Source organism: Phasianus colchicus, chromosome 17, assembly GCF_987193195.1.
Source record: "Phasianus colchicus chromosome 17, bPhaCol1.hap1.1, whole genome shotgun sequence".
Classification (NCBI taxonomy): domain Eukaryota; kingdom Metazoa; phylum Chordata; class Aves; order Galliformes; family Phasianidae; genus Phasianus; species Phasianus colchicus.
The window spans coordinates 11,259,105-11,284,001 of NC_143452.1; the positions used below are offsets into that span (position 1 = coordinate 11,259,105).

General features: G+C 45.7%; 1 protein-coding gene across 3 annotated transcripts in view; it reads right to left on the reverse strand.

The window, feature by feature from the left end:
* Window positions 1-24,897, reverse strand: part of GNAS (GNAS complex locus) — a 131,707-nt gene that overhangs the window by 69,158 nt on the left and 37,652 nt on the right. Inside the window, exons 1-2 of one of the 3 annotated variants that reach the window (XM_090152198.1) lie at window positions 15,059-16,186; window positions 11,634-11,706 (exon numbers count right to left, since the gene is read on the reverse strand). In XM_090152198.1, coding sequence (XP_090008324.1) covers window positions 11,634-11,706; window positions 15,059-15,197 — 212 coding nt within the window. In that variant the 5' untranslated portion in view covers window positions 15,198-16,186. Of the gene's footprint in view, window positions 1-11,633; window positions 11,707-14,839; window positions 15,029-15,058; window positions 16,187-24,897 lie in introns of those variants that run through there. The other 2 variants (XM_090152199.1, XM_031587715.2) reach the window with 2 other exon arrangements.

A 24,897-nucleotide genomic window follows, 5' to 3' on the forward strand; every position in this document is an offset into this window, starting at 1 on the left:
TGATCAGAAAAAAAAATACGCCCAAACGATTCAAGAAAGTCAAAAAAGCCTTATGCAGCAAAGATGGAAATATCCCTATCAATTCCTAGTGAAAGAGGTTCTTTCTTAAGTAACGCTCTCAATCAATTTTATCTGGATTGCGTGAGTAAGAATCAACCAGTCTGGCACAAAAGACAGTCAGGTCCTGTCCAATCTTTGAAGCTTCAGAAGGAAGTTAAAGCAGTAACAAGATACAAGTAGCTAATTATCTTGATGGGGAAATACAACAATCAAAAAACAACCCTCCGTCAGTCCCCCCCTCTCTGGCACCTGCAGGCAACCACAGCACTCTGAAGGTTCTGAAGCTTCCAAAACCAAAGCAGAATTGCATCTACAGCAATGATGCCCAGGATCATAAGCCAAACATGATTCCCTGCTGCTGCAAAGGAAGCAGGTGATCTGTGGTGCACAAAGCAGGCTTTGCACCTGCCAGCACCAACAGGACCACCAGGAGCAGGTACACTTGTGTCAGGAAAGCTGCATCTCCAGAAGCTGCACTGAAAACCTCTTTAAAAATAAACTTGCCCTTATCTCTGAGAGCTCAAATGAAGTTTCACCATCTCAACAAGTTATCCCAGTATCTCTACTGCTAAGGAACTAAAGCTCACTCACGCCTTCACATTTTTGGTATCCTTCTCACCCAGCACCTCTATGTGTTAACGAAATCCCACTCAGGCATCCTACTTATGGACCTCCTGCAATTCCTGGGGCCTTTCCTTTAAATCCTTCCCAACACTTCCACATTTCTCACGATCTGAAGACACTGGAATAGGACAGACTATTTTAATAACTCCCTTATCAGTGTTGAAGTCCACTTTATTACTTACACTTCACTTTCCCTTTTTTATACATCCAAGCTACATTTGTCTTTTTGCCACAATAGAACACACTGCCATAATTAATTAACTGACTTTCCAGTTCTTTTCCAATTTTACAGATACAATCTACATTCTGACTCCCATGAGACTGCCTTGCATTCAGCTATATTAAAACAAATTTATGAAGTACAACTTTTAAGCATGTTATTCAGATCTCCCTGTAAAGAGTAACCTGACCTCCTCAGCATTTACCACTCAGCCAGTGTGCAAAGAGGGCTCTGGGTCTGAAGCAGACCAGCAGTCTAAAGAATGACTTTATATACTTAGCCAGTAGTTCCCTGGGAGCTTTCCAAGAAGTGGTCCCACTCGTTGCCTTTATTATCCACTGCACTGAGATCTATCCATAAGGCAGCTTTTACAGTGCCACAATACACACGCTGTTAATTCCACATAATTCAGTTTTAAAAATCAAAATATAATGTGAATACATCACACTGGAGAAGAAACGCACTGTTATCAAGCCAGCTGATGTTATCAATCAGATCTATCATCTCCCCAAAGAGGCGTAAGTTGACTCAAGAACATCCCACTAGATGTGAAGCTACGCTGACTGTAACGTTCCTCCTATACAGCCTGGTTGTGAGAAACCATAACTTAAAAAAAAGGAGAAACCTGGCAATCTGGGCAATCTCTCACTTCTCATTTCAAAAACCTGCCCATTCTAACAGATGCTCCTAATACCCATCTTTGTCACAGATTCTAAGCTTCCCTCTTCTTTGTGCAGCGTTGCATAGGATGGATGCATTCTCCTCTTCTTCATAAGGAATAAAATACTTATAGAATATTGTTGCTTTCTCTAAATAACAATGTATTATTTTACTTTCTATATTCAGTAATAAATCTGCACTCAAACAAGATCATTAAAAGTAAAATATGAAAAAAGTATATGCTTTCTTATGAGGTCTTAGACTGTGCAAAAGAATCAGAAATGCTTTACCAAACTCAGTCTTTTGTATTTTCTTCTAGCACTTCACCTTCCAACAGGGGCAAAAAGACACCGAGGTCACAGAACACTATGAAGTTCTTCAGTGATAAACATAAGGAAAGTAAACATACTATTGCATAAGGTACAATTACATAAAATGAGGACTGTCCAATTAGGTGAAGGCAGAATACAGAGGCAACACGGGGCATCCCCAATTCCCAAGGGTTTACTGAAACTATGGCCCAGTGACACAGCTCACTCTCACATTCAAATAAAATACAAAACCAAAAGACAAAATAGTTACATTTGCAATTTTCATGGATGTGTAAAATTGTGCAGCTCTAGCTATAAATCTTATGGTTATCTACAAATGTTTGGTATAAGCAGATTGTGTTCCTTTGAGTAACTATTTTGAAACAATATTAACCATTTTTACAAGCCAAAAGTGACAAGTTGCATCTAATTTGCAGGCATATATTGCAGCAGGCTTCAAAACAACTACAGAAAACCCAACAACTTCCTACTCCATAGAAATTTAACAACAACAACAAAATCCCATAGAGCAAATCTTCCAGAAAGTTGCATAACATACTTTCATAAAATACACTGAAAACATCAAAAACATTCAATACAGAACCCTTACTGGCACTGACCTCTGCAGCTCTGCTTCCAAACGCTGGGAGCTGCAGTCAGGTCAGGACGCGGAGCTGCTCGCCCTGCACAGCGTGGCAGCCCGGCTCAGGGTATCGCTGCCCCTCCTGAGCACCCCAAGTACCCCTCTGAGCCTCTCTTCTGTTTTCTCATCTGTTTCCATGAGAAGAACATCTCCTCAGCTTTGCACTGTGTACTTTTTTTGGTTTTGTTTTCTCCATGAAAAATACCAGGCTGCGTTTCGCAGACTCTCTGTTCAGACAACCAAAATCATTTCAACAAATGACTGTTGTGTCCTTGTGACAATGAACTTTTGCTGATTAATAAATAAATTTAAAAAAAAACAACACCTAAGTTTTTATCTTTATCTTCAATGGTCTTAAACCATAAAAGCAACATAAAATATCTGAAGCCACACCAATCCCTTCTGCAATTGAATTAAAATTCATGCAATTAATTGGTTAAATATTTCTCATTAATGATGCTGTGAATCAAATTTAGCTAGCAGCTTTATTTTTAAGCTATTTAAGTTATCAAGGTTAAAAACAGACACAGCTCACTGAACTTGCTGCACCTCAGTGTCCTTTCACACAATTTTAACTGTTAAAAAGCAATTTTAAAAAAATCAAGGAAGAGAGGAGCAAGGCAGCCCTTCTTACTGCAAACGTGAGGAAGAAGCTCACTTCACTAAGCCTGGTTTCCCTCTGGCATTCTCTAATGCACACAAATATTTACACTATATAAATGTATTAGAATAGCAGAAATGAGATGACTTCACTTTGAAGGAACAAAGCCCTACGTGTGTGCACAGCCATGCAGACCAGGTTGGGGTATTTAGAGATTAGGAAGGCAAACAGAAATCCCTCAGCCAGCAGTTAAGTTGCCATTGGAGGCTGAATGTAACACCTGCTGGGACCACACCGAGCCCAGGATGGAAACCTCCACACCTCTGCTGCTCCAGCAGCTCAGCCCTGGGGGGCAGGAGGGTGCAGCTGGGAGAGATGATTGTTTTCTGGAGCCTTAACTAAAAAGGCAAGCGAACATAATGCTTATTAAACAGCCCTTTGGAGAATGCAGTCAGCACCAAGAAGCTAATAAATACGGTCACAAGCCATCCCTACCTCCACAGGAACAAACATCTTAAACATATCTTCAAGACACTCCACCGCTGCATTCCTCCAAAAGCAGTTATTTGCTCCGTCAGCTGTCCCAAGCATGCCTTGATGTATTGCTGTTCCTGTGTAAGCAAGCTCAGCTGCAAACAACTAATTCTAATTAATTGTATGTTTATACTGGAGTACAGTTATGTTTTAAAGCAGGTGTGGCTACAGTGGCACTATATCCTAAATGCTCTCATATGCACTAAGAATTCAAGATTCGATTGTCAAAGTAAGACAGAGGGCAGATCATTTTTGATATGTAAGGATTAAAGTTACATAAAAAAATCCCTCATCAGTGGAAATGTTCAGTGTCATCCATCTCAGCTCTTCATCAGAGACAGGACACGGGCAACTCTAATACACAAATGCATAATGTATCTAAAAATAAAGGTACAGATAAATTTGCCTGCTGGATTATACTTCAAAGCATCAGCTACGTCTGCCTCAACCTAGAAGAGGCTCTGAAAGGATGCTGACAAAACTGGAAGCAGTGAAGTGTTTTTCACTATTAAAAATAATAGTAATAAAAAAATCCTCTGGGAGAAAAGAAATGACACAGCACATCTCTGCTGTTCCTGAGCCGTCCCACAGAGTAACAGCAATGCAGGAAGCCAAGCAACCCAAGAAGCAGGAACAAGAAGTAACACTCATATCTAGATTGCTAGAAGGAGCTGAGTATTAATTAATAATAAATGAGAACGCGGGGCAAAAATGCTAGCATTTAACATAATGAAACAGGAAAAAAAAAATGTTACTAAAGGGAGGTGGCTGGGAACTGATAAAATATAGCTCTGGAGTGAATAAGGGGAATCTCAAGGGATCTCAATAACGTGAAGGCACAGTTTTAATACAAAAATGTAACATTCCATGAGTTTAAGACAACAAAAAGTATTCTGTTTATTTATAATGAAACACAACCACTCACCTGGATAATAAAACCATTTTTACTGGGAAAATCAGAGTACTGCCCATCCAAACTGCACGGAACTAAAGAAATTCAGTGAGATACCAGCATAGAAAACTCTTCACGCAGTGCTACTGCTCCTGTACAGCAGCCAGAGAAATGTAATCACTGCACAGTAAGGTTGAGAAGAGCTGAGGAAAACCTGATGCACTCAACTTTTTTTTTTTTCTTCAGAAAGAACACCAGAATACAGAATACAGATGTGTACTTTGTAGATTCTGAACAGAGCTGCCTCTAGGAAGCTATCTGAAGTTTTATGGTGGGCATTTCATACAGTTGTTGTTTATCAAGTAACAGGTAAAATAGAATGATTATGCTGCACTGGTTTGTATTAGTAGATACTTGCCTCCAATCAGAAAATAGAGAAAAATACACCATTTCCACTTTGACCTGTGGACACAGAGTACAAACATTTCAAAAACTCGGGGCAAATAGAGGAGAAGTTCTTTTTAGCTGTTCTCTCTCAGACCCTTTCTGTTAAACAGTTGTCCAACTTAAACCAGCCTTTATGCTGTGGCAGAGAATAATTTCCCATAGAGAAAATTAAAGGCTGGATAGAGGAGACCAAATTTAGAGCTCTAACGAGGAAAGGCAGGAGGAGTGCATGCAGAGCTCCACCAGTCACAGCACATACCAACTTCTGTCCAGGTAGCAGGAAAATAGGGAGAAAAAAAAAAAAAAAAGGAAGATAAAGAACAGGATGACATGAGACTATTTAAGGACCAGCAGTGTTGAAGTGAACACTGAAGACACAGATGAGAACAAGGTCTGTACCAGTCAGAGGAAGCATGAGATACTTTGAGAGCTCCAGGCACTATATGGAGAACTGCAGGCTGGGACTACTGCAGAAAAGATCCGGGAGACACAGAACAAGTTACAGGAGTCAGACTTAGCTCTGAACCCACATAATGGTTTATTTTCTGTTTGAGAAGGCAGAAGAAAAATCACAAGTTCTGTAAAGATCAACAGAGAGGTTGCTTTATTTTTTAAACCAGAACTACTGGGCAAAATCCCACAACAACCACCAGAAATCACAACCCACCGGGATCCGATCGCATTTCACACGTAGTTACATCCTAAGGTCTCAGCTGCCTTCCTCTGCTGCTCCTCACAGTACATCACCCATGCCTATTCCCCGCTCTGGACAATGCCCTCCACGCTCTCTAGAACCACTCTGAAGCCTCCTACATCACGCTCATAGCTGCCTCTGCACATTTTAAAAGCTTTTCTTGAATTTAAACCTCAAATATAACCACTGCTGTATTTTTGGCCAGTTCCTTTACACGCCAAGTCATGTCTGCAACACACGTCAGCTCACTGTAAGGGAGAATTTACTACTGTTCTGGATTTATTTAAAATCAGAAAACTGAACTACTTAAGTGAAAGCACAAACATTGAGTTGCAATGCCAGCACAGTAACTCCGGGGCAGAGAGCTGTTGGTGGCAGCTGAAATGCCACTGCTTTGCTAGGAGAATGCAATGCTTCCCCTCATCAGCACAGATAAGATGCACGCTGTGCTATAAACAACACCTTTTTTGCATCTAATTATTAAAAAAAAAAAAAAAAGCTGATGTTCAGTTCTCACTTTCCTTCTGTCACGTAAATATGAGTTTCTTGAAAAAGCACAAACACACAAAACAGTTGCTTGAAAATAAAGCAGCATGTAAAAATGACAGTCTGTGTGTTCTCATGTCTGCACTTATGGTCAGCCCAAGCCTACCACGAGCATCTAAAAACAGCCAGAACAAACCCATTTCTTTAAACTTTCAGGTTCCTTCATGCACTGCTCTTCTGTATTAGTTTCAGGAAACAACATCACATTGTTTTATACACTGAAAAACCAAGCAGGGCACCTGGCTTATTCCTCCACCTATTGGAATATTCAGGGCTGCGGACATCAACGCTCTGCCAGGCAATGCACTGCTGCCATTATAAACGATGGGAGCCTTCTGAAAGCTCACCCTCAGGTACTCACACACACACCTCAGCAGAGATCTAAATGTAAAGTATTTGCTCACGTCCTCAGAAGGGAACGTCTTCTATCCTAGGAAAAGGACTACAATAAACATGAGAAATTCAAAAACTGGACATTTTTTTTTCATCTCATTTTTCTTGTATAGCATAACTAAGTATTAGTACTGCTTCATTGAGTTCAGGCTGATTTTTTCACAGAATATTTTTTTCCCCAAGAAAGATAACTTCAATCACATCAACACCACACTGAAGTTTCTGACGATTAAGGGTTCTTTTGTTTTCCCTTAAGTTGTTCGACACCACCAGATACGACTTCCAATTCCTTTCAAATTGATGGAAGACAGTTTTCTTTCATTTACGTAAATATTTGATGTAACTATCACAAGCTACATGCAGTATTCAGTTCTTAATTACAGCACTTACTCAGTGTTGGTGTAGCCTTGCCCTGTGACAAAACTCAATGACACAGCTGTGCCAGCTGCTAGGACAGGACCCAAACCAGCCTGCAAAATGCACCTTTCTCCACTCCCCACCCGAATCCTGACTTCATGTTCTGTGGCACAAACCTCTCTGAAAACCAATAACTGCTTCTTCAGCTGGACCAGAAGCATCCCCAGCATTCCCAATGAGCACCCAGCACATCGCCAGCACAGTGACATCCCTCCATGCCCTGGAATGGGCACTGAGAAGAAAACTGTCAGCCTCCAACCTCCAGGAGCTCCTGACACACCCTGCGATGCAGAAACACACACTGAGCCTCCCTCCAGTTTTTCAGGGTTGCCCGAACACCAGAAAAAAAATGGTTTTGATGCCAGGAGGGTAAAATATGATAAAATCAGTTTGTTTCTTAGCTTTTTTCCTACAAACAAAACAAAACAACCCACCATGGTACTGGTACACAAATCAACACGAACTGTCAAAACAGAGCAATAATAACTGTGTATACAAACTAATGATAGCCACTGGGAGGGAATTCATTACTTTAAAATACTTAGTTATAAATATCATACTTTCCCCCATGAATAGTAATATTAATTCCCTTCTTTAAATTCACACACAAAAGAAGACTAACCTTAGAAAATAAAACATGGAATCGGATAGCAGAAGATAGGAATCATCTCAGTCACAAAAGAGACTGACAAAGCCAGTCTTCCAGTCAGCACAAAGTACTGGTTTGCATGAAATGACAGTCGATCTGAGGTTCCTTTTTACTGGATCAGACATATAAAGAAAATATCTGAAAGCATCCATGACTACAATTCCTTCCTCACAAAACTACTGAATCTAGCTGAGGAAAGAGGAAGAAAAGAGTGCCAAGGCTTCAAGGGTTGACTTGGCTTACTTAAATTCACTACTAAGAGAAAGTAAATTTTCAAAGTACATGAGAAAAGCAAATAAAGTTGTCATCCAAATCCTGAAAATAAAAGCTATTCAGTTCTGCTTCTGCCATTACCATCAGCGGATTTCATAAATACATAGACTTGTATTCAATGCTTAAAAATATCAGTTTATGAAATAAGGTCATCATTATACAACACTGTTTGGGCAACTAAGGCTGAGAACAGTTATCTGAAGTTCCCTACAACCTCAAGACTTCCTGAATCAAAAATACTATTCAAACTTACCAATCACAAAGGCATATTCCCCTTATTTGTCGATCTCTGTAGTGGATTTCGTAAGTTACATTTCAACCATTTATTTCTATCTAAATATTTCTGCCTGTCCCAGTTTTTCCCATGACACTTGAAAATTGCCTATTTCCCTCTGCCAATTTCCCACTTTCTAAAATGACACATGACAATGACCCTCTATCTTTAGAGTCTGTCAGCCAAACCCACATTGATCACAGAGGGGAAAGATGACTGGAAAGAAGTCAGTGAAAGGCCATCATCTCAGAAGCCACGCACCCTGGCCCCAAGATAACATAAAAGAATGATTTTTTTTCCCCCTCTTCAACCTGCACTACGTATTGCCATTAATTCCTCCAGCAAATTCCTTACTCCTCCCACTTACCCCGTCAATGATTAATCCTTTCTGGTTCTCATGAACTGGTTGTATAAATTTCTGCACAGTCAAACAGAAAAGATTTCAGCTCCACCTTATCAGGATGCTGACAAAAGGCACTATGTGACAGCCAGCCTACTCCTCTGGAATAGCCTCACGAGTAGACAGTTAAAGTGTTAAAGAAGGAGGGAAAGAAAGGAAGCAAAGTCCCAGGCTTCCTGCTACTACAAGACAACTTTAAACCTTCCTACATCACAAAGCGCCTTACTGCTGGCAATAACTCAAAGAGGAGAAAACTTGGTTGATACCATATCATCATCACACTTACAAGGCAGTTCTTTCATGCTAAAGGAAGAATACCACGGGAAAGCAAACTCCTGTTATTTATGAAATTGCTGCAGGAATGCAGCAGTTGACACAATACCAACTGAAGCCGCTCTGCAAGAGCTGGCGGAGGCAAAGCCCTTCCAAACCCCGTCCAGAAGGCAGGCAGTGACTGGGCCTTGCTACTCCAGTGCTCCACTCCGCTTACGAGCGCTGCAGTGCTGCTGTGTGCCACGTGCCACCTTCACAGCAGGAACAAGAGAAGTACTTCTGTCTCTAACTCAATTACAGATTATAAAAGTTCACTGATTTTTTTTTTTTAAACAGGCTTTACTGTAGTTAACTTAGCTAAAACTTTAACCACCTTCAAATTCACCTTAGCACTGTTAACTATTAAGCACTTTAATTACCTAGAACACTTGATTCCATATAGTTCCTCAGATAACTAATTAGCTAAAACGATCAAGGATTGAAATCCCAAAGGAAATTCTTCTGGTTCTGTAGAACTGCACAGGTTTCAGCTTGCTAATGCTACACCTCTACATGAGGGCAATTTACACACGGGTGTAGGACAACCTTCATCTGTTTACGAGCAGAAAACAAAAGTCTTGAAAACAAAAGTCCCCACATACTCAAAGGAAGCCAGTGCATTTAGCACTGCATGCCCTGCATCGCCACCAGAAACTAAGAGTTTTTGAAAACACCAAAGCAAAACTTTTGATTCCCTTGTTTTTATAGCACATCACACATGACAACAGGTATCCTCTTTCTGCTTCAAAGGTCAATTATCAGAGGGTAACCAAATCAAAGGCAAACAAGTTTTAGATAGGACTTCAAACTAGACTTCTTTCAAGCCACATGAATAAGCCGCATCAAGAGGAATAATTCAAAACTACATCTGTGCACATGGACTCTGACACTGAAGACTGTCTTCATCTCCAGCATACAAGTCTTCACAACCTCTCTGCTGTTATGCATCACATATATGCTACGTGATTGGCAGCAGGGCTGCGCTGGCATAGGGGCTGCAAGGTAATCCCAGTCCTTTGCTAGGTGAAGACAGAAGCCAGCAGAAGCTGCTGAGGCCAAATTTGCCACGTTGCCCTGGAATCCAGCGGCATGTTCAGCTTAGCCCAAGCCTACAACACAGAAGTGAGATACTTAAGAAAGCAATGCTGCTGCCAATCTCAGTGTTCCAGTCCCTCGACAACTCTGCAGGCTTTGTGTAACGGGTCCCTGAGATGCAGCTCACAGGCTTCGGACTGTTATCCACCAGTGCAGTGTATCATTAACTACACACCAACATCATCTCTTTAACAGCATCTGTATGCTTAGTAAATGTAGAACTTTGTTGGTTAAATGCACTGACAATTTTAAAGGTATCAAGGATGCCCATTTTAATGATGAAAGTTATATTGAAGCAGCAGATTTTGAGAGCTGCTACATCAAAGTCAACTCATGCAAATCTTTTAAGTTATGCAAGTATTTTAGGAGGTCTTTACTGAAAAGAGCAGCCAAACAATGAAAACCACTCCGCAGAAGTCAGATGTAGGACCAGGAACTTAGGAGGAAGAGTTGTCCTGAGTTAAGAAAACACTCCTTACAAAGAGGAGCTAAAACCAGAGAACGCAACTTATTATGAATCAGCCTGAAGTTTCTTTCAAAAGACTGTGTACCTTATCCTAAATCAGCATTTGGGGATTAGGAAAAAGTATTGTCAAGGCTCCTTAGCTAAACATTTAGCTCAGACATTCTTACTAAAGAATTAATACTGCAAGACTAGTGAAAACTTAATCTGCCCAAAACAATAGGACACACAGCATAAATTAAACTGACTACAAGGTAGGAGGTGCTAATACAAAATACTGTTTGAAAACAAAAAGGCAAAAACAGTAATATCATCTAAAAATTTTACATAAAAGGAATAAGGTCTAAAATTCTAACACCTTAATTCAATTAGAATTGATTGAGCAGGTTTTGCTACATACACACACATAGATGCTTGCCACACCAACTAATATCAAGATCTCTTCTATCTCCCTACTATGGTTAGGTGAAAAGTCTGAGGAAGATTTGTTTTCTAACAAAGAAGAGATTTCCATTTTTCATATCTTAAAATGCTGTTCCCCTCCTCACTATGATCAAATAACTGTATAGATTTCAAGCACAGAAAGAAAATCCTTTAGAAACATAAATCACAAACATCTGGACAAGCAAAAGCAAAAGAAGAGAACAAAATCTGACCTGCTGTCCCAGAAATACATTCCCAATCTTATTTTGTGAAGACAGAGAAACCCTGCTTGCTCTAAATAAAGAAAATTGCATTCATTTTGTACACTAACAGAAGGTGCATTTACAGCAGTATAAATCAATGCGTTGTAGCAGAGGTAAGTTAATGTCAGCCATGTTGTGAAAGAAACCGTAGTGAGAAAAATAAAAATTAAAAAAAATCAAAACACAAAACTTGAGCCTTGATCAAATCAGCTACATTGAGCCTGGATACAGACCATTCTACACCATTAGCTCCTGCTTCTTCCTGGTGCCTGACTTCCAAGTTAATGTCTCTCAATCTCATCTAAAAATACATGCCCAGATTCTATAGAACATGAAAAGGCAGAAAGAAGGAAACATTTTAAGTTATAAAACAAAACCATCTACCGTGTGGAACGCAGACATAAGGTAAAGTGTAAAGAGAAAAAAAAAAAGTACTTACTCAGCATTAAATCCATTCACATGCAAAATCCTCATCTGTTTGACTATTGTGCTTTTACCAGATTCACCAGCACCTAGAAAATGAAAGTAAATCAAATTGAGAAGGAAGCATGAGTGATAAGGGACATCATTTCTTCTTCACGGTAAAATCAAGAAAGTTGGTTTTCTCAGCGCAAGAGTGAAAAGTGAAAGAAAAAGAAGTAATTGCCACTGGAAACTTCAGTTGTAGCTAAAAATAAAAGCCCAGCTCAAGTCATGTGTCAGATCTGAATCTTGGATCATTTCACTGTCCATTTTTCCAGTGTCAATGTTAAAAGCAGACTGCGAGGTCTGGAAGGAAAAAGGACAACTTCAATGCTTTACAGAGGACAAGTCAGAGAACGTCAAAATCTGCTCGTCTCGTCAACACTATCCAGAGAAGGGAAAGACTGAGTGTAGTCCAGCTTAAAGAGAAGTGTTTTTGTTAGACCCTTAAAATATATTGTTTGACTGCAGTTGTCGTCACCCAATCAAAAGACTGTAACTTAAATCACAAGAAATAAGATATATGGATACTCGCATCTGAAAAAGAAAGGCAACCCCTTAAGCCTCCACCCAGAAAGCTACAGAAGTCTCCTTTCTGTAATCCGTGCCTTGGAAGCAGCCTCAACCCCCTCTGTGTGCTCCAAACCGATCCCACACCCAGCGAGACATTAAGGACACCTCTCGTGGCTGCATGTTCCAAACAGGCCCCCATTGCTCTCCTCTCAATTCCCTCATATACCTGAAGTACAAATAAATAAATAAATAAATACTCCACTTCCTCTTATTTCCATAAGTAGTCGTATTCTATTTCTGCTGTGCTGCACGGATGCCAGTGCACGAGGCAGCCCATCTGCCCATAGCACCCATTTTCCCATGCACACGGAGAAGACTCAAACAGCAGCATTTAACTGAGCTGCTCCACGCTGCCAGATCAGCTTTCTATATAAAGCAAGCATGTTTTTCTAAGAGTAGTATCACAACCTGGTAAAATTTAGCAAGATTCTCTCCTGCATCTCCTGCTGCTTGTTTATTCCTCTCCTCGCCCTCTGTCTCAGCACCAGGAAGGCATGTGGCAGAACGGGCAGCGAGGCACAGCCTGTGCTCCAGGATGCCAGGCCTCCGTAGCACACACTGACAGCACAAGCCTCCATTTTGAGCCTCATGTTCAAAACTGTATTTTAGCAGCTACACTTCAAAGTTCATTTTCTGACAGATGCACTCCTTTCCACTTTCTCCTTTCCTTCCCTTCCCTTTCCCCTCACAAATTCCTAACAGCCCTGCTCTTCTCCCCATAAAACCAGTCCGCACGTTTTGCCACAATACCAGAGCCCTGCTCCTTTCCCCTTGCCTTGCTGACCGGTTGGCAAGATGCAGGGAGCAGGGATTGCTGCAGTGCTCTGTGCAAGCAGCACATCTCCTGAACCACGGCTGCGACGGATGCGCTGTGCCCCGGCTGCACCCCTCAGGCTGTGCCCCGGCTGCACCCCTCAGACACACACCCTGCTCCTCCATCACGGCAGGCACATGGGGTCCAGGGGGCACAGATGGGGTCCTCTTCACAACAGCAAATTGCTCAGGAGCAGTAACACATGCTAAACTCCTACTTCCATTACTAACAAAATTTCAGATGCGACTTTAAATTATGTCTGCTAATCAAAAGCACTTTCAGCCAAGATCTTGATGTTGCTAAGTCCAAAAATGGAGATTGCTGTTGCTGCAAATGCATACAGCTTGGCATTGACATACCTGGCTTCTCTGGATCGGATACAGCAGCAGTGAACCAAAATTAAGTGTTACAGTTACATTTCTGAATAAGCCTATTTCCGTAACTGGCAGCTCGTTACGGCTCTGTTCTTGCAAACAACGATGCACACGTTTTAACTTCACCACCAAGGATAGTTCCATGAATTTCTGCCTGCGGACGGAGCAGGGCCTGCGTGCAGCAGGATGGGCTGCATGCTCACCAAGCTGCAATTCTGTGGCATTATTTGAACGTGATGTGAAAAGACTGAAACTGCCCTGCACTTTCAGAGCATTCGGTGGTTCCATGTAACGCATCTCACAAAGCAAAAGTAACACCACGGAGACGTGAGCCTCACTACTTGCACAGTAAGTTTCTGCTGCAGATTGCCCACAGCGGGCGAGGCTGCCAGCAGCTGAGCCAGCACAGCCACACGCACAGAGGACCTACGGCCACCGCTACGCACCTGCGGCGTTTTATTTGCAAACGTCCAAACAATTTTTCAGTCACCCGAACTGAAGAAAACAAAGACAAAAATCCAAGTAAGCCCCTGCGTGTCACAGCTGGCGAGGAACGGCTCCGTGCACGCAGCGCTCAGCCCCAGCGCGGCAGGCCGGGCTGCTGCTCCCTGCGAGCCGAGCTCCACACCGCGCCGCTGGAAGATTTCTGCTCAACGCCGATCGACTTCTCAGCTCCACGGGTGCCGCCGCAGCTCCAGCACGTTACACCTCCCTCTTTAAATGGGCGGTTAAAGGCTGCCGCCGGCCGGGGCGCACAGCGCAGCCCGCTCCCCGCTCGGTGCGGCCTGGCCTCTGCCGCTCGCTGAGCTCCGCGATGCCCTCATCGCGCCTCACGTTAAAATACCCCCCAGACACTTCGAGGCCGTAGGTGCGGGAGCGTTCGCTCTCCGATAACCGTTCCGGCCCTTTCTTTCCCGTCACCCCCACCCGCGGTCCGGAGCGGCGGTTCCGTACCGCACGCAGCCGGGTCGGACCGCCGCCGCCGCCTCCCGGATCCCGGCCCGCAGCCCGGCCCCGCGCCGCCCCGCACGCTCAGCCCCGAGCGCGGCCGCCGCTCTTCCCTCCGGGATCAACATCCTCTCCGCGTCCCCCCCCAGCAATTCCCCGACTTCCTCCTTTCCTCTTCCTCCTCTCCCTCAGCCCCCGAGGGCAGCGGGCAGCGCCCCGGGCCTGCCGAGCCCCGCGCCGTGCCGGCCTTCCCCCGCGGCGCCCTGCCCCGTTCAGCTCCCCGGCTCCCTCGGGCACGGCGCTCCCCGCCGCCCGGCATCCCCGCCGCCCTCCTCCCGCCGAGGCTGCGCTCTCCGCCCCGGCCCCGCGTCCCTCCCGCCCGGCGCGGAACGGCTCCCGTACCCGCGTTGCCCGCCCGAGCCCCCCCGGGCGGTGCCCGGAGCCCCCCCCCCCTCCCTCCGGCTCCGCGCCCACCTCCCCGGCTCGGCCGAGCGCTCGGGCCCGGCGGGGCTGCAGGCCGCCCCCGGCCCCGCGGAACGGGTGGGCCCCGCGGATCCGCTTCCCCGGGCCCCACCTCTCCCGCCGGCCTCCCCGCGCCCGGGCAGGGGGCAGAGGGACCGCGCGCGGCCCCGCCGCCCTGCTTCCTGCCCTCCCCTCCGCCCGCCGCGGAGGACGCGGCCCGCGGCCCCTTACCCAGCAGCAGGAGCCGGTGCGTGGCCCTATAGACCTGCTTGTCCTTCTGCAGCTGCTTCTCGATTTTCTTGTTGGCCTCCCGCTGCGCCTTCTCCTCGTTGCGCTGATCCTCCGTCTTGCTGTTCCCTAAGCAGCCCATCTTGGGGAGGGGGAGGCAGGGGACGCGGGGCGCGGGGACGGGAGGCGGCCGGGGCTGCCGGGGGGAGGGAGGGAGGGAGGGAGGCACTCTCCCGGGCTGCCTTCTTCTTCCTCCTCCTCCTCCTCCTCCCCCCCTACTCGCTGCTGTGGCGGCCGCTGCCCAGAGCCAGAGACATGGAGAGAGCCGAGCCCGGAGCCAGCCAAGGGGGGGCCGATGGCGATGACTTTGCTGCCGCTCCGCCGGGGCCTCCTCCCCGGCAGCTGCAGCTGCTTCTCCTCCCCGCCCCCCCCGCTCGGCCCCGCGCCGATCCCCTCAGCGCACCTTTCCCCGGGGGGGGCCGCGACGGAGCGCGCTGCGGAGCGCTCGGTGATGGCCGGGCCGGGCCGCGGCTCCTTCAGGCGGAACAGAAATCGCGCCCCCCGCGCCGCACGCACGGGAAAAAATCCAGCTTCTGTGCCACCACCCCCCCCCCCCAAAAAAAAAAAAAAATTAATCCTCTTTAGATCCAAGGCACGGGCTGCAGGCGCGGAAACCTCCCCGAAGCCGCGGCGGGGAGGATCGGGAAACGTCTCTTCCTCGCCTGTCCCCGCGCGGCTCCGCCGCTCCCCGTCCCTCGTCGGAGCCTCCGCGCCGCTCCGCCGCTCCTTTCCTCCCTGCGGGGCCGGGGGGGTCCGATCCAAACCCCCCCCGCTTTTTTTTTTTTCCTCCTTTTTGCTTTTTTTTTTTCACATTAGGTTTCCAGGCAGCTGAATCCTCTTGGCTTCTCCAGAAAACACGGCGGGAGGAGAAGGGGGAATATTTTTTTTTTTTTAAAGCCCCTTTCGCTTCTCCCCCGAGCAAACGCTGTCCCCTCACGGGAGGATTTTCTCCTGTCTTATTTTCCTGCTCTCTCTCGCATTTCTCCTGGCTGTCTCTCTTTTTTTTTTTTTCTTCCCCCTATTGAGCCGCGCAGAGGAGGCAGAGCGGCGGGGTGGGGCGAGCGGCCCTCGCTGAACGCTGGGAGCGGAACCGCTCACATGACGGCCGCGTCAGCCCGCGCCGCCGCCGGCGCCCTCTTCGAACCGGGCCGGGGGTCCGCGCAGAGCCGGGCCGGGGCCGAGCGTGGAGCTGCGCCGCAGCCGGCTGAGCTGAGCGTCCCTGGAACGAGCCGCGGATCAGAGCGGCCCCAAAAAGATTTGCAGGGGTTTGGCTGGGGTGGGGGGAAAGGGTAAAAGTCGTAACGTTTGGAATCGATTTTAACGGGGCGGTGCCCGAGGGCACTTTATAGTACGCTTCAGAGTAATTCCCGCAGATCTCCCTGCGCTAAACATTTATCTGTCCTTATATTTCCACCTCTGATGAACTTCGGAACGTTCGCCCAGTTCCCTACAGAACCACCGTGCAGACAGTGGGGCGATGCTCCCCTATGTGGGTGCTGCTGAGCCCGGCGCCGGGCTGCCCTCACCCACACGGGGCTGCCCCGGGACACGGAGCCGACTTACAGAGCCGAGTTACAGCCGAGTTGGGTTGGGCGAAGCAGACGGGCTGGGCACAGCACAGCTCGGTGCGCACAGCGCTTCCACCCACCATCTCACCAGCCACCCGCCTCCGTTTTATTTTCTAACAGTTTTGGAAACTTCATCCTATAAGCTGCACAGTAGTTTTCATGCAGAGGCTTATGAGCTATGCTCAAAAAACAAAGATTTGTGCTTTTCCTGGCTCCCTAAAACACACAGATGTTTTTCCTCTACACCTGAGATTAGTGACATGTCCCTTACATAAATTATTTATCCCCACTTGCAACATTTCAATTATCCCCAACGCTATTCCCATGCACACACCTTCTTACGTCACCCGGTTACTATATTTAGAGCCACCTACAGTAAAATAATTATGTGAAGAGAGCAAACAACCAGAAGGTCACGTTCAGTGTCAGCAGATGCGTCTGCTTCGGAGCTGGGAGAGGAGTGGGCCTCCAGGGAAGCAGGGACTCCCACGGCCAAGCCTTGGCCTCGGAGGATTTACTGGGACTTTCCCTGTGATTTTAAATGCTACAGCTTTGGGGAACGCAGGGCCTAAGAGATTTGGAGACTCCAATTGCCTTCTTTGAGTGTTTTACGGCAAAGCAATTTCCAGAGGACTCGGAGAAACTTGGCTCACAATTGCCCGTTAACTTGAAATAAAGATTATAATAATTCCTTGTATCTGTTACGGTTTTTGTATTTACTTGTATTGTTTCCATGCAGTTATTATTAAACTGTATTTTAACTGTGACATTTACAAGACATAAAAGAATCAATACTGCAGAATTCAGACTGAAAACCATAAAACCTCCCTGCTTTCTGATGGCAGCAGGTATGAAGGGAATGCAGCACTGCCAGTACCTGCCACCTCGGGCAGAGGGGAGAATCTGCCCCAACCCCAGCGCGAAAGGGGGAAGGGAGCAGCTCTCGGGCCTCCAGCAGTTCACAAAGGAATCCACAAACAAGATAAAAAAACATTGCTGGAGGTGCACAAAGGGCTCAAATCTTCACGAGCAGCAAGCAGAGCTAGAGCAGGGAAAGGGGAGCAGGAAATACGCTGTAGAATTGACCGAGTCCTGCTGCATAGGTGCCAGCGGAGCGCATGTCTGAGCACACGGCCGGTCTGGCTCTGTACTGCTGTGCTTTGAGGCTGAGCAGAGCGTGAGGCAGCTGCAGGAGGAACGCACACAGCTCACTTACAAAACTCCTGTTTGCTTATGATGGGTGAAGAATTAGATCGCCGTATTTCAAATGTTACCAAATATGAAGAGGTCTGTAAGATGTAAACCAACAACCCCTCGCTCCCGAACTCTTCAACCTTCTGACAGTTACAGACTTCTGAAATGTACGACAGAAGACATAAAGCACTGATCGATCTTTCCAAGACAGTAATTGCCATGTTGTTTTTTTTTATTATTTAAGAAAGCACCATTTGAATAGCAGGCATACCAAAACACTAATTGTCCTCATACTTTTTGCATATTTAAATGACATAATGCTGATGATGTGTCTTCAGAGTAAACCATGGAACAAGTGGCATTAGCTTCCACCTCCTGAAACTGAGGTTCTTGGTTATTTACAAGACTACTGCCTTCAGAAGGGGAAGCGCATGCAAAGCCTGACCCCTAACTCCCTGCGCTGGTAAAGTGCAGAGCCTGAATGATCAAATCTATCTGAGGACTGACAGTACTCTAAAGAGTGTGGCAAAGGACACTGCTGCATGGCAGGCAGAAATATTTTCCAAAAATGCAAGATAACGTGAATGTGGAAGTGGGTGAAAGAGACATCCATTAGAAGGCTTAAGTCTGCTGGCTCAGACTGCAGAGAGAGACAGCAGAACTGCTTAAAGTTATGAACATCTTAATGGGACGCTGGTGGAGGATGTGCACGGGAAGGTTTCACACACCTGTAACCCACTTCATTCTACTTGGTAACTTTACTTAATTTTTAGCCCAGCTGGCCTAACTTCTACATTCTAAGGATGAAAATCCTCAATTCTTTTTCCTATTTTAATACTTTATATTCTACAGACTGTTGCACACAGCCATTGTAACACATTCTCCTTGTGGCAGTCTGCCTTCCTGCACAGCACGAGGAACCTGAGCAGGAGAGAGGGAATTCACAAACTCAGGCTGGACGATGCATATGCAGCAGTTGTTCTTGGAGCTGTTTGTAAGTTTAGATTTTGATATTCTGACACATGACATTTAGTGCCTCTCCATTCTTTATTTAATTTGGGTTCATTAGTTACCCTTTGCATTTACAGGAAATGTGATCAGGACGTTCATCTTATAACACAATGCCTCCTAAACCCTCCAGGGTGACAAATACCCCTGTTTCCTATTGCAAACAATCCACATTTGTTGGGAAGTTAAAAGTACTGAGCACTTTGGATGCCCCAGCCTACAGAAAAGCCAATCAGCTAATTACTTTTCACAGCTAAACAGCTGCTTATGGGACCATGCTGTCCAGAGCGAACACGACCTCACAAACTTTTGGCTGTGAGCTGTGGGGGTGGAGTTGTGACCAAACCAGTGTGTTCATTTGGAAGGGAAGACAGAGACTACATCACGCTTGAGCATCCCTTAGCAACCAGAGTCAAATGGCACCGCAGCTCTGGGGAGGCTGTCAGCCTGTCCTGTATTGGAACGGCATCCACTGCAGCTCCCACTGCTGCAGAGAGGACAACATTTTCAGCTCAGAAAGTAAAAGCAACAGTGGTGATCTAACCGTACGATTTCCTTTGTTTCTGTTTATAGGAAACAGCTTATTTTCAGCAAGGCTTTCTAATGGAAGGATAGGGAGCCCAGTTAACCTGGAGAACACAAGAAACAAATGGTTCTTACAGCAACCCTTTTATCTCTAATTTACTGTAGACATTTTCCACTTAAAAATCCAGGCTGCAGTTGGTAACCTCCTTCTCTGTGCTACCAGGGTGCACCTACAAAGAGCCAGGTGTGCATGGTAAAAAAACAAAACACAGAAGAAATACTCTCCTACTTAAAGCTGTCAGATGTGGGGAACAATGTACAGCAAACACACAGTAATTCCCTGCTACTCTGATGCAGCTGCAGCCGTGCACTGAGGCACCTCCTGCACCCACTGCTCACACTGTGAGCCTGCTCCCCTCCGAGGAGTGCAGGGCAGAGCTGCTGACCACAGCAAGGTGCCGTCCCGAGGGGAACGGAGCTTCATCCGTTGCTCTCTGAGCATCTGTGCCCCACAACCAAGCATCTGCTGTTGCAGAACTATGTTTCTATCTTGCCTTTTTATTTAAAATATCTGTTCTTCTCCACTGTGTGACTCATTTGAAATCTTTGCACTGCCCTGTAAAAAATTAAGATTTTAGAGAGTGGGTTTTTTCTTTGTTTGCTAGGGCTGGTTGGTTTGGTTTTAGTGTTTTTTTTGTTTGTTTGTTTTGTTTTGTTTTTTGTTTTTTAATTAATATTTCTTTTCCAAGGATTTAAAGTATTGGGAAAAAAAAATAAGTAAGCAGTGAGTGAATTCATATTAGGAAGGTGCTGAAAAAGCACCTCTGAGGATTACAGCCTTTTGCAGAAATAGCTGTGATGTTTTTCACGCAGCCCACACCACTCCAGGCATTGTTCTGCTGTCTTGGAAGCTCCTGACGCCGGGCTGGCAGCCCTGACAGAGCTCCTTCTTCCAAACGTAGCGGTTATCTCTGGGACAGATGGACTTCTTCAGTTAAAGGACAGTTTGTAGCAGCGCACGCTGTGTGTTGGTTAATTCTCTGCTCTGAAGTCTCTCAGTGTTTCTAGCTTTGGGAAAGCAGAGCTGCGGGCCTTTGCTGAACGTCCCATCTAGTGATCTCAGTGCATTTAATCCCCAATAAACTCAGTCTTTTCATTAGTGTTATATGAGGATTAATTAAGGCTCTGGTTCAGACTTGGATCCATTTTTTCCCATCTGTCTGAGGCCCGGCAGCGGCGCCGTGCAATGGATCCGGGCGGCAGCTTACGCCTTCCTTAGAAGGAGGCATCTCCTCAAGCTATCAGCCCGCAAAATCCTTTGGACTCTTGGAAGAACAAAACTTGGTGATAAAAAGGGAGACAGTTTCAAAGTCTCCAAATTACCCTTTGGCCTGCTGAACAAGGAACCCTTGAGTAATCCCAAGCCTGTTTAAAGGAGAAGCGAGCAAATTAAAGCCAAACAATAATCTAAAAAGGAAAAACAAAGCAAATAGGTTGGAGTTGGAGTAAGAATCCAATGTGGGGTGTTTTTTGTTGTTGTTTCTCCTGCAGTGACCAGGACAGAAATCACTTTAAAAAGCACTAAAAGGTAAAGAAGGTTAGAAATTAAGCCGTTATCAATTAAAGCCTGGGAGGGCAAAGCAGGGTCACCAAGCAGAACGACAAGTTTGTCTGTCGTATGGGAAAGAGCGAGCCTATCCGAGTGCAATAAAACGAGCATTGTCAGGAAGAAATTAATGCACCACTAATGTATTCAATAAAGAACAAACACAAAACATTTAAGTACAGATACTCCAACACAAACAGAATGAAAACAAGATACTTCCCTCTCTGGCAAAGGAGAAGAATGTTTCCATACAGAAATTCTAAACTTAAGAGGGGTTTTTGTTTTGTTTTTAAATAAAAACAAGCCCAAAGTCTACTAATAGAATTAACCGAGTCCTTCCTTTATACCAGAGGAAAAAAAAATCGTGCCTCCCTCCTTTCACTTCGAAGCTTTTTCTCAGAAACATTAAAAGGGACTTTAAGGAACTCATGGGATTATGGAAACAAAATACTGAGTAACAGCTTTTCAACTACTTGCGTTCCTCGTTTTCTTGCAGTTTTTTTTTCATGATACTCCTTCTCACTGCTCGTGCATTCTGCACCGTACTTCACAAAAAAAAACGAACAGCTCTTATGTTACAAAAGTACAAGCACATCCGAGCTCTGTGCATAACACATATGGAATGCTGATTCAAAAATAAAAATAAAAATGGAACATCTTGTTTCTCAGATTTAGTTTCAATATTTGTCAACATTCATGCCAGACCTACTTCTTTAGGAAAGAATTATTCTGTTCTAAATCTTGCTACGCTCAGGTCACAAAGCCCACAGAAGCAGCAGTAGTAGAGGCTGATATCTGCTAAATCCCAGGTTCCAGATAGCTCTGTGAGGCAGCAAGCAGCCCCAGGCTTCCCTCCAGCCCGAGGTGAGCGGGGCAGGAGCCTCCTGGATCTCAGGGCGGTGCCAGCAGCCCGCAGTGCCCAGCATGGCTCCGACAGCACCGTGTGCATGGAACCAGCAACGTGCACTGCATGTTATGGAGACAGCAGGAAGGGGAATAAGAGGATTGTTAAAATAGTTTTTGTTAAGTTGTCACACAGGTTTTAATGCGTTGTAAACATTCCTCTCCTTTTTTTTTTTGTTTTCTTTTTTCTTTTAATAGAATGATCAGGTTTTCACACTCAGAATGACTTTACATTTTAGTCCTTGTAAACCACAGCATTCTTTATACCAGAAGCCATTAGCAGAGATGGTCTGCAAGGAGCAACAGAACTGTGATTTCATTCCTCCTTCCCTGCACTGCAAAAGGCCTGAAAGCATCCTCTTTCAAAAAGGGTATTTTCCCCCATCTTTTTCTTTACATAGAAAACTTTTAAGCCTAGGTTCTAAAATTACACATAGATTACAAGTATACAATTATAGAATAGGGGTCTCTTGTACCCTATTTTTCCTGGAAGAATCTGGCTGTCTGGCAAACTAACAGCATCAGTACTTCTTAAGTGCCTTGATGTTAAATTAGGGTGCCCCACATCCCCTAGGGCGGTTGCAGAATTTAGACCCTTTTCCAATGCTCCCGCTAAGTCTTTCCGGTGGTTTTATCTAGATTTCAGCAAGGCATATAAAACAAGCAACTGTCTGTCAGCCTTTAGGTGTGCGAGGGAAGACTCTTCTTGTTGCTGCAGCTCAGACACCGGCTAGGGCTGCAGTAACCAGGCAGCAGCCCAGGCTCTGGACCCAGCCCCAGGAGCCCCGGTCCCAACACACTGACTCTGCTACATTAAAACAAGCAGTGGTGCAGGGCTCTGCTCCTGTACAGACCCAGCGCAGGGCATATCCTCAGCATCCCTTCTGCTCAAATGCAACATCTGAATTAACCCTGCTCACAGGCCTGCTCAAATGCTCACACTAGCCAACAAAACCGTCCAAGGGAAGGAGGTGAGCTCGGGGATTAAACAGAAGGACGAGATCCAGAAGGGCTGACCTGGCGTGGGCCGTTTGATCCAGCACAGCCATCGCTCCGTGCGTGACCCTGCAGAGCCACTTCCCCCTCCTGTGCCTCTTTTCCCAACTCTCTTTTATCTGCCTCTGTCACATAGGTTGTAAGCTGTTTGCTTCCGACATGTCTGCACAGAATCGAGAACCAAGGGGCCCTGGTCTCACTTTTGACCTTTAAGCCCTTCAGTTATACGTTTCATCGTACAGAGATTATTCAAAAAGGAAGCGATTTTAATAGACTGTCTTCTTTTTATTAACACCTATTTTAACTCAGACATTCTCAAGAACATTAAATGAACAAGCGGCCTCTCTTAAGACACTGCTTTTCTTAATGAAAACACTGAGAAAGCTGCTGGTATTCTTTCAGCCCCTCTCCCACAGGCCCTGCAGCAAGATCAGGGGAAGCCAGAACCAGCATGCTTGCTGCAAAGTATCAGACAAAGATACTTTTTATTTTGAAACTTAAGGAAAAAAAAAAAAAAGCCTCCACACTTCTCAATCTTCCTTTGTACGCCACAAAGTACCAAACAGGGCAGAAACCCAGCGGTGTGCTCTCTCGCAGATCACCTCCAGGTTTGCTTTATGCTCTTTGGTGTTAAAATAACCAATTTGTTTTTCCAACACCCCATGCACACTCTCCTGTCTGAGCGCCCGATCTGCTCCTCGAGCAATCGGCTCTTCACAGTTTCGTCTCTGCTGAGCAAACAGCACACAGCTGAGCTGCTGGCAGCCAGCAGCCCACAGCAGCCCCACCGAACGGCCATTGGGCTCTGTGAGCACAGCCTGCATTTCGCACGGACACCCGCAGCCCCACAGCTCTCTGATGGACGCTCACCCTGCCCTCAAATCAGCCAAGGAGCCAGCTGAGCATCCACCCCATGGGGCAGGGGACCCAGGGCTCTGCAGCACCACTGTCCCACATCGAGGCCCTCGGTGGCTGCCCCATGCCCACAGAGAGCCCCAACCCATGGGATGGCACCCGGGCTGCACACCGAGCACAGCAAGGCCTGCCCCCCGCATGGCTGAACTTCACACCCTACATATAAAACACACAGCCAGACGTTTATCCTGAAACATTCTTTCTGTGAACAGGCGTTACTGAGGGATATACTAACTCCATACATGAGAGCGTTAAGGAAGATTTTGTCCAAGGAAACACTTCCAGAGGAAGCGCTGGGCAGCCACATTATTTGTTTTGTTTAAAATGATTTCAGTCTCGATAACGTCTCTTTATCAAAACTACACATGTGCTGAGCACACACAGCGCTGCGTGTCGTGAGGCACACAGGAAGGGGTGGATTTAATTTATTTCTTCATTATGAATATTGCAGTGCTGTAAGGAGAATCCTGGCTGATAGCGTGAAGTAAAGCCAAAGCGTACGAGGATATTTTGGGGCCTGAAGTTCCTGTGCTGCCTTTTCAAAATTCAGTCTTAAATTCTGCATTCCTAATCCTCTCTTCTGTCTGCACCATTTCATGAATGGACATGTGTATTATCATGGAGCTGAGCAGTAGCCCAGAACAGTTCCCATTAATATTCATTTGAAAGAAAAATGGAGTCCCAGCTTCCTGTTTTCGCTTTCCTTGAGCAAGGAACTGCATAGGGAGTTCATAAGTCACAGCTCTGACGGGCAAAAGGGATAACAGCAACTGTGACACACTGAAAACACAGCCCATCAAAACGAGGACTCCGTTTTATGTTGTGAACAGCGTTTTGGCAATAGGATTGGATTGTGTTTGTTTTATAGCATACTCTTTACGGTGGACTAAAGCATCAGCTCTGCTGGGGAGACAGTCAATGACAGCCACAAAGCAGAAACAGAACTACCATGCTCTACCAATACAGACTGGTTCCCCACTTTCAGCCTAGAAATAAGAATAATTTCTTCTTCATCCTAAAAACTGTCTTGAAGAAAAAAAAAAAAGGAAAAAAACCAACCAACCCCT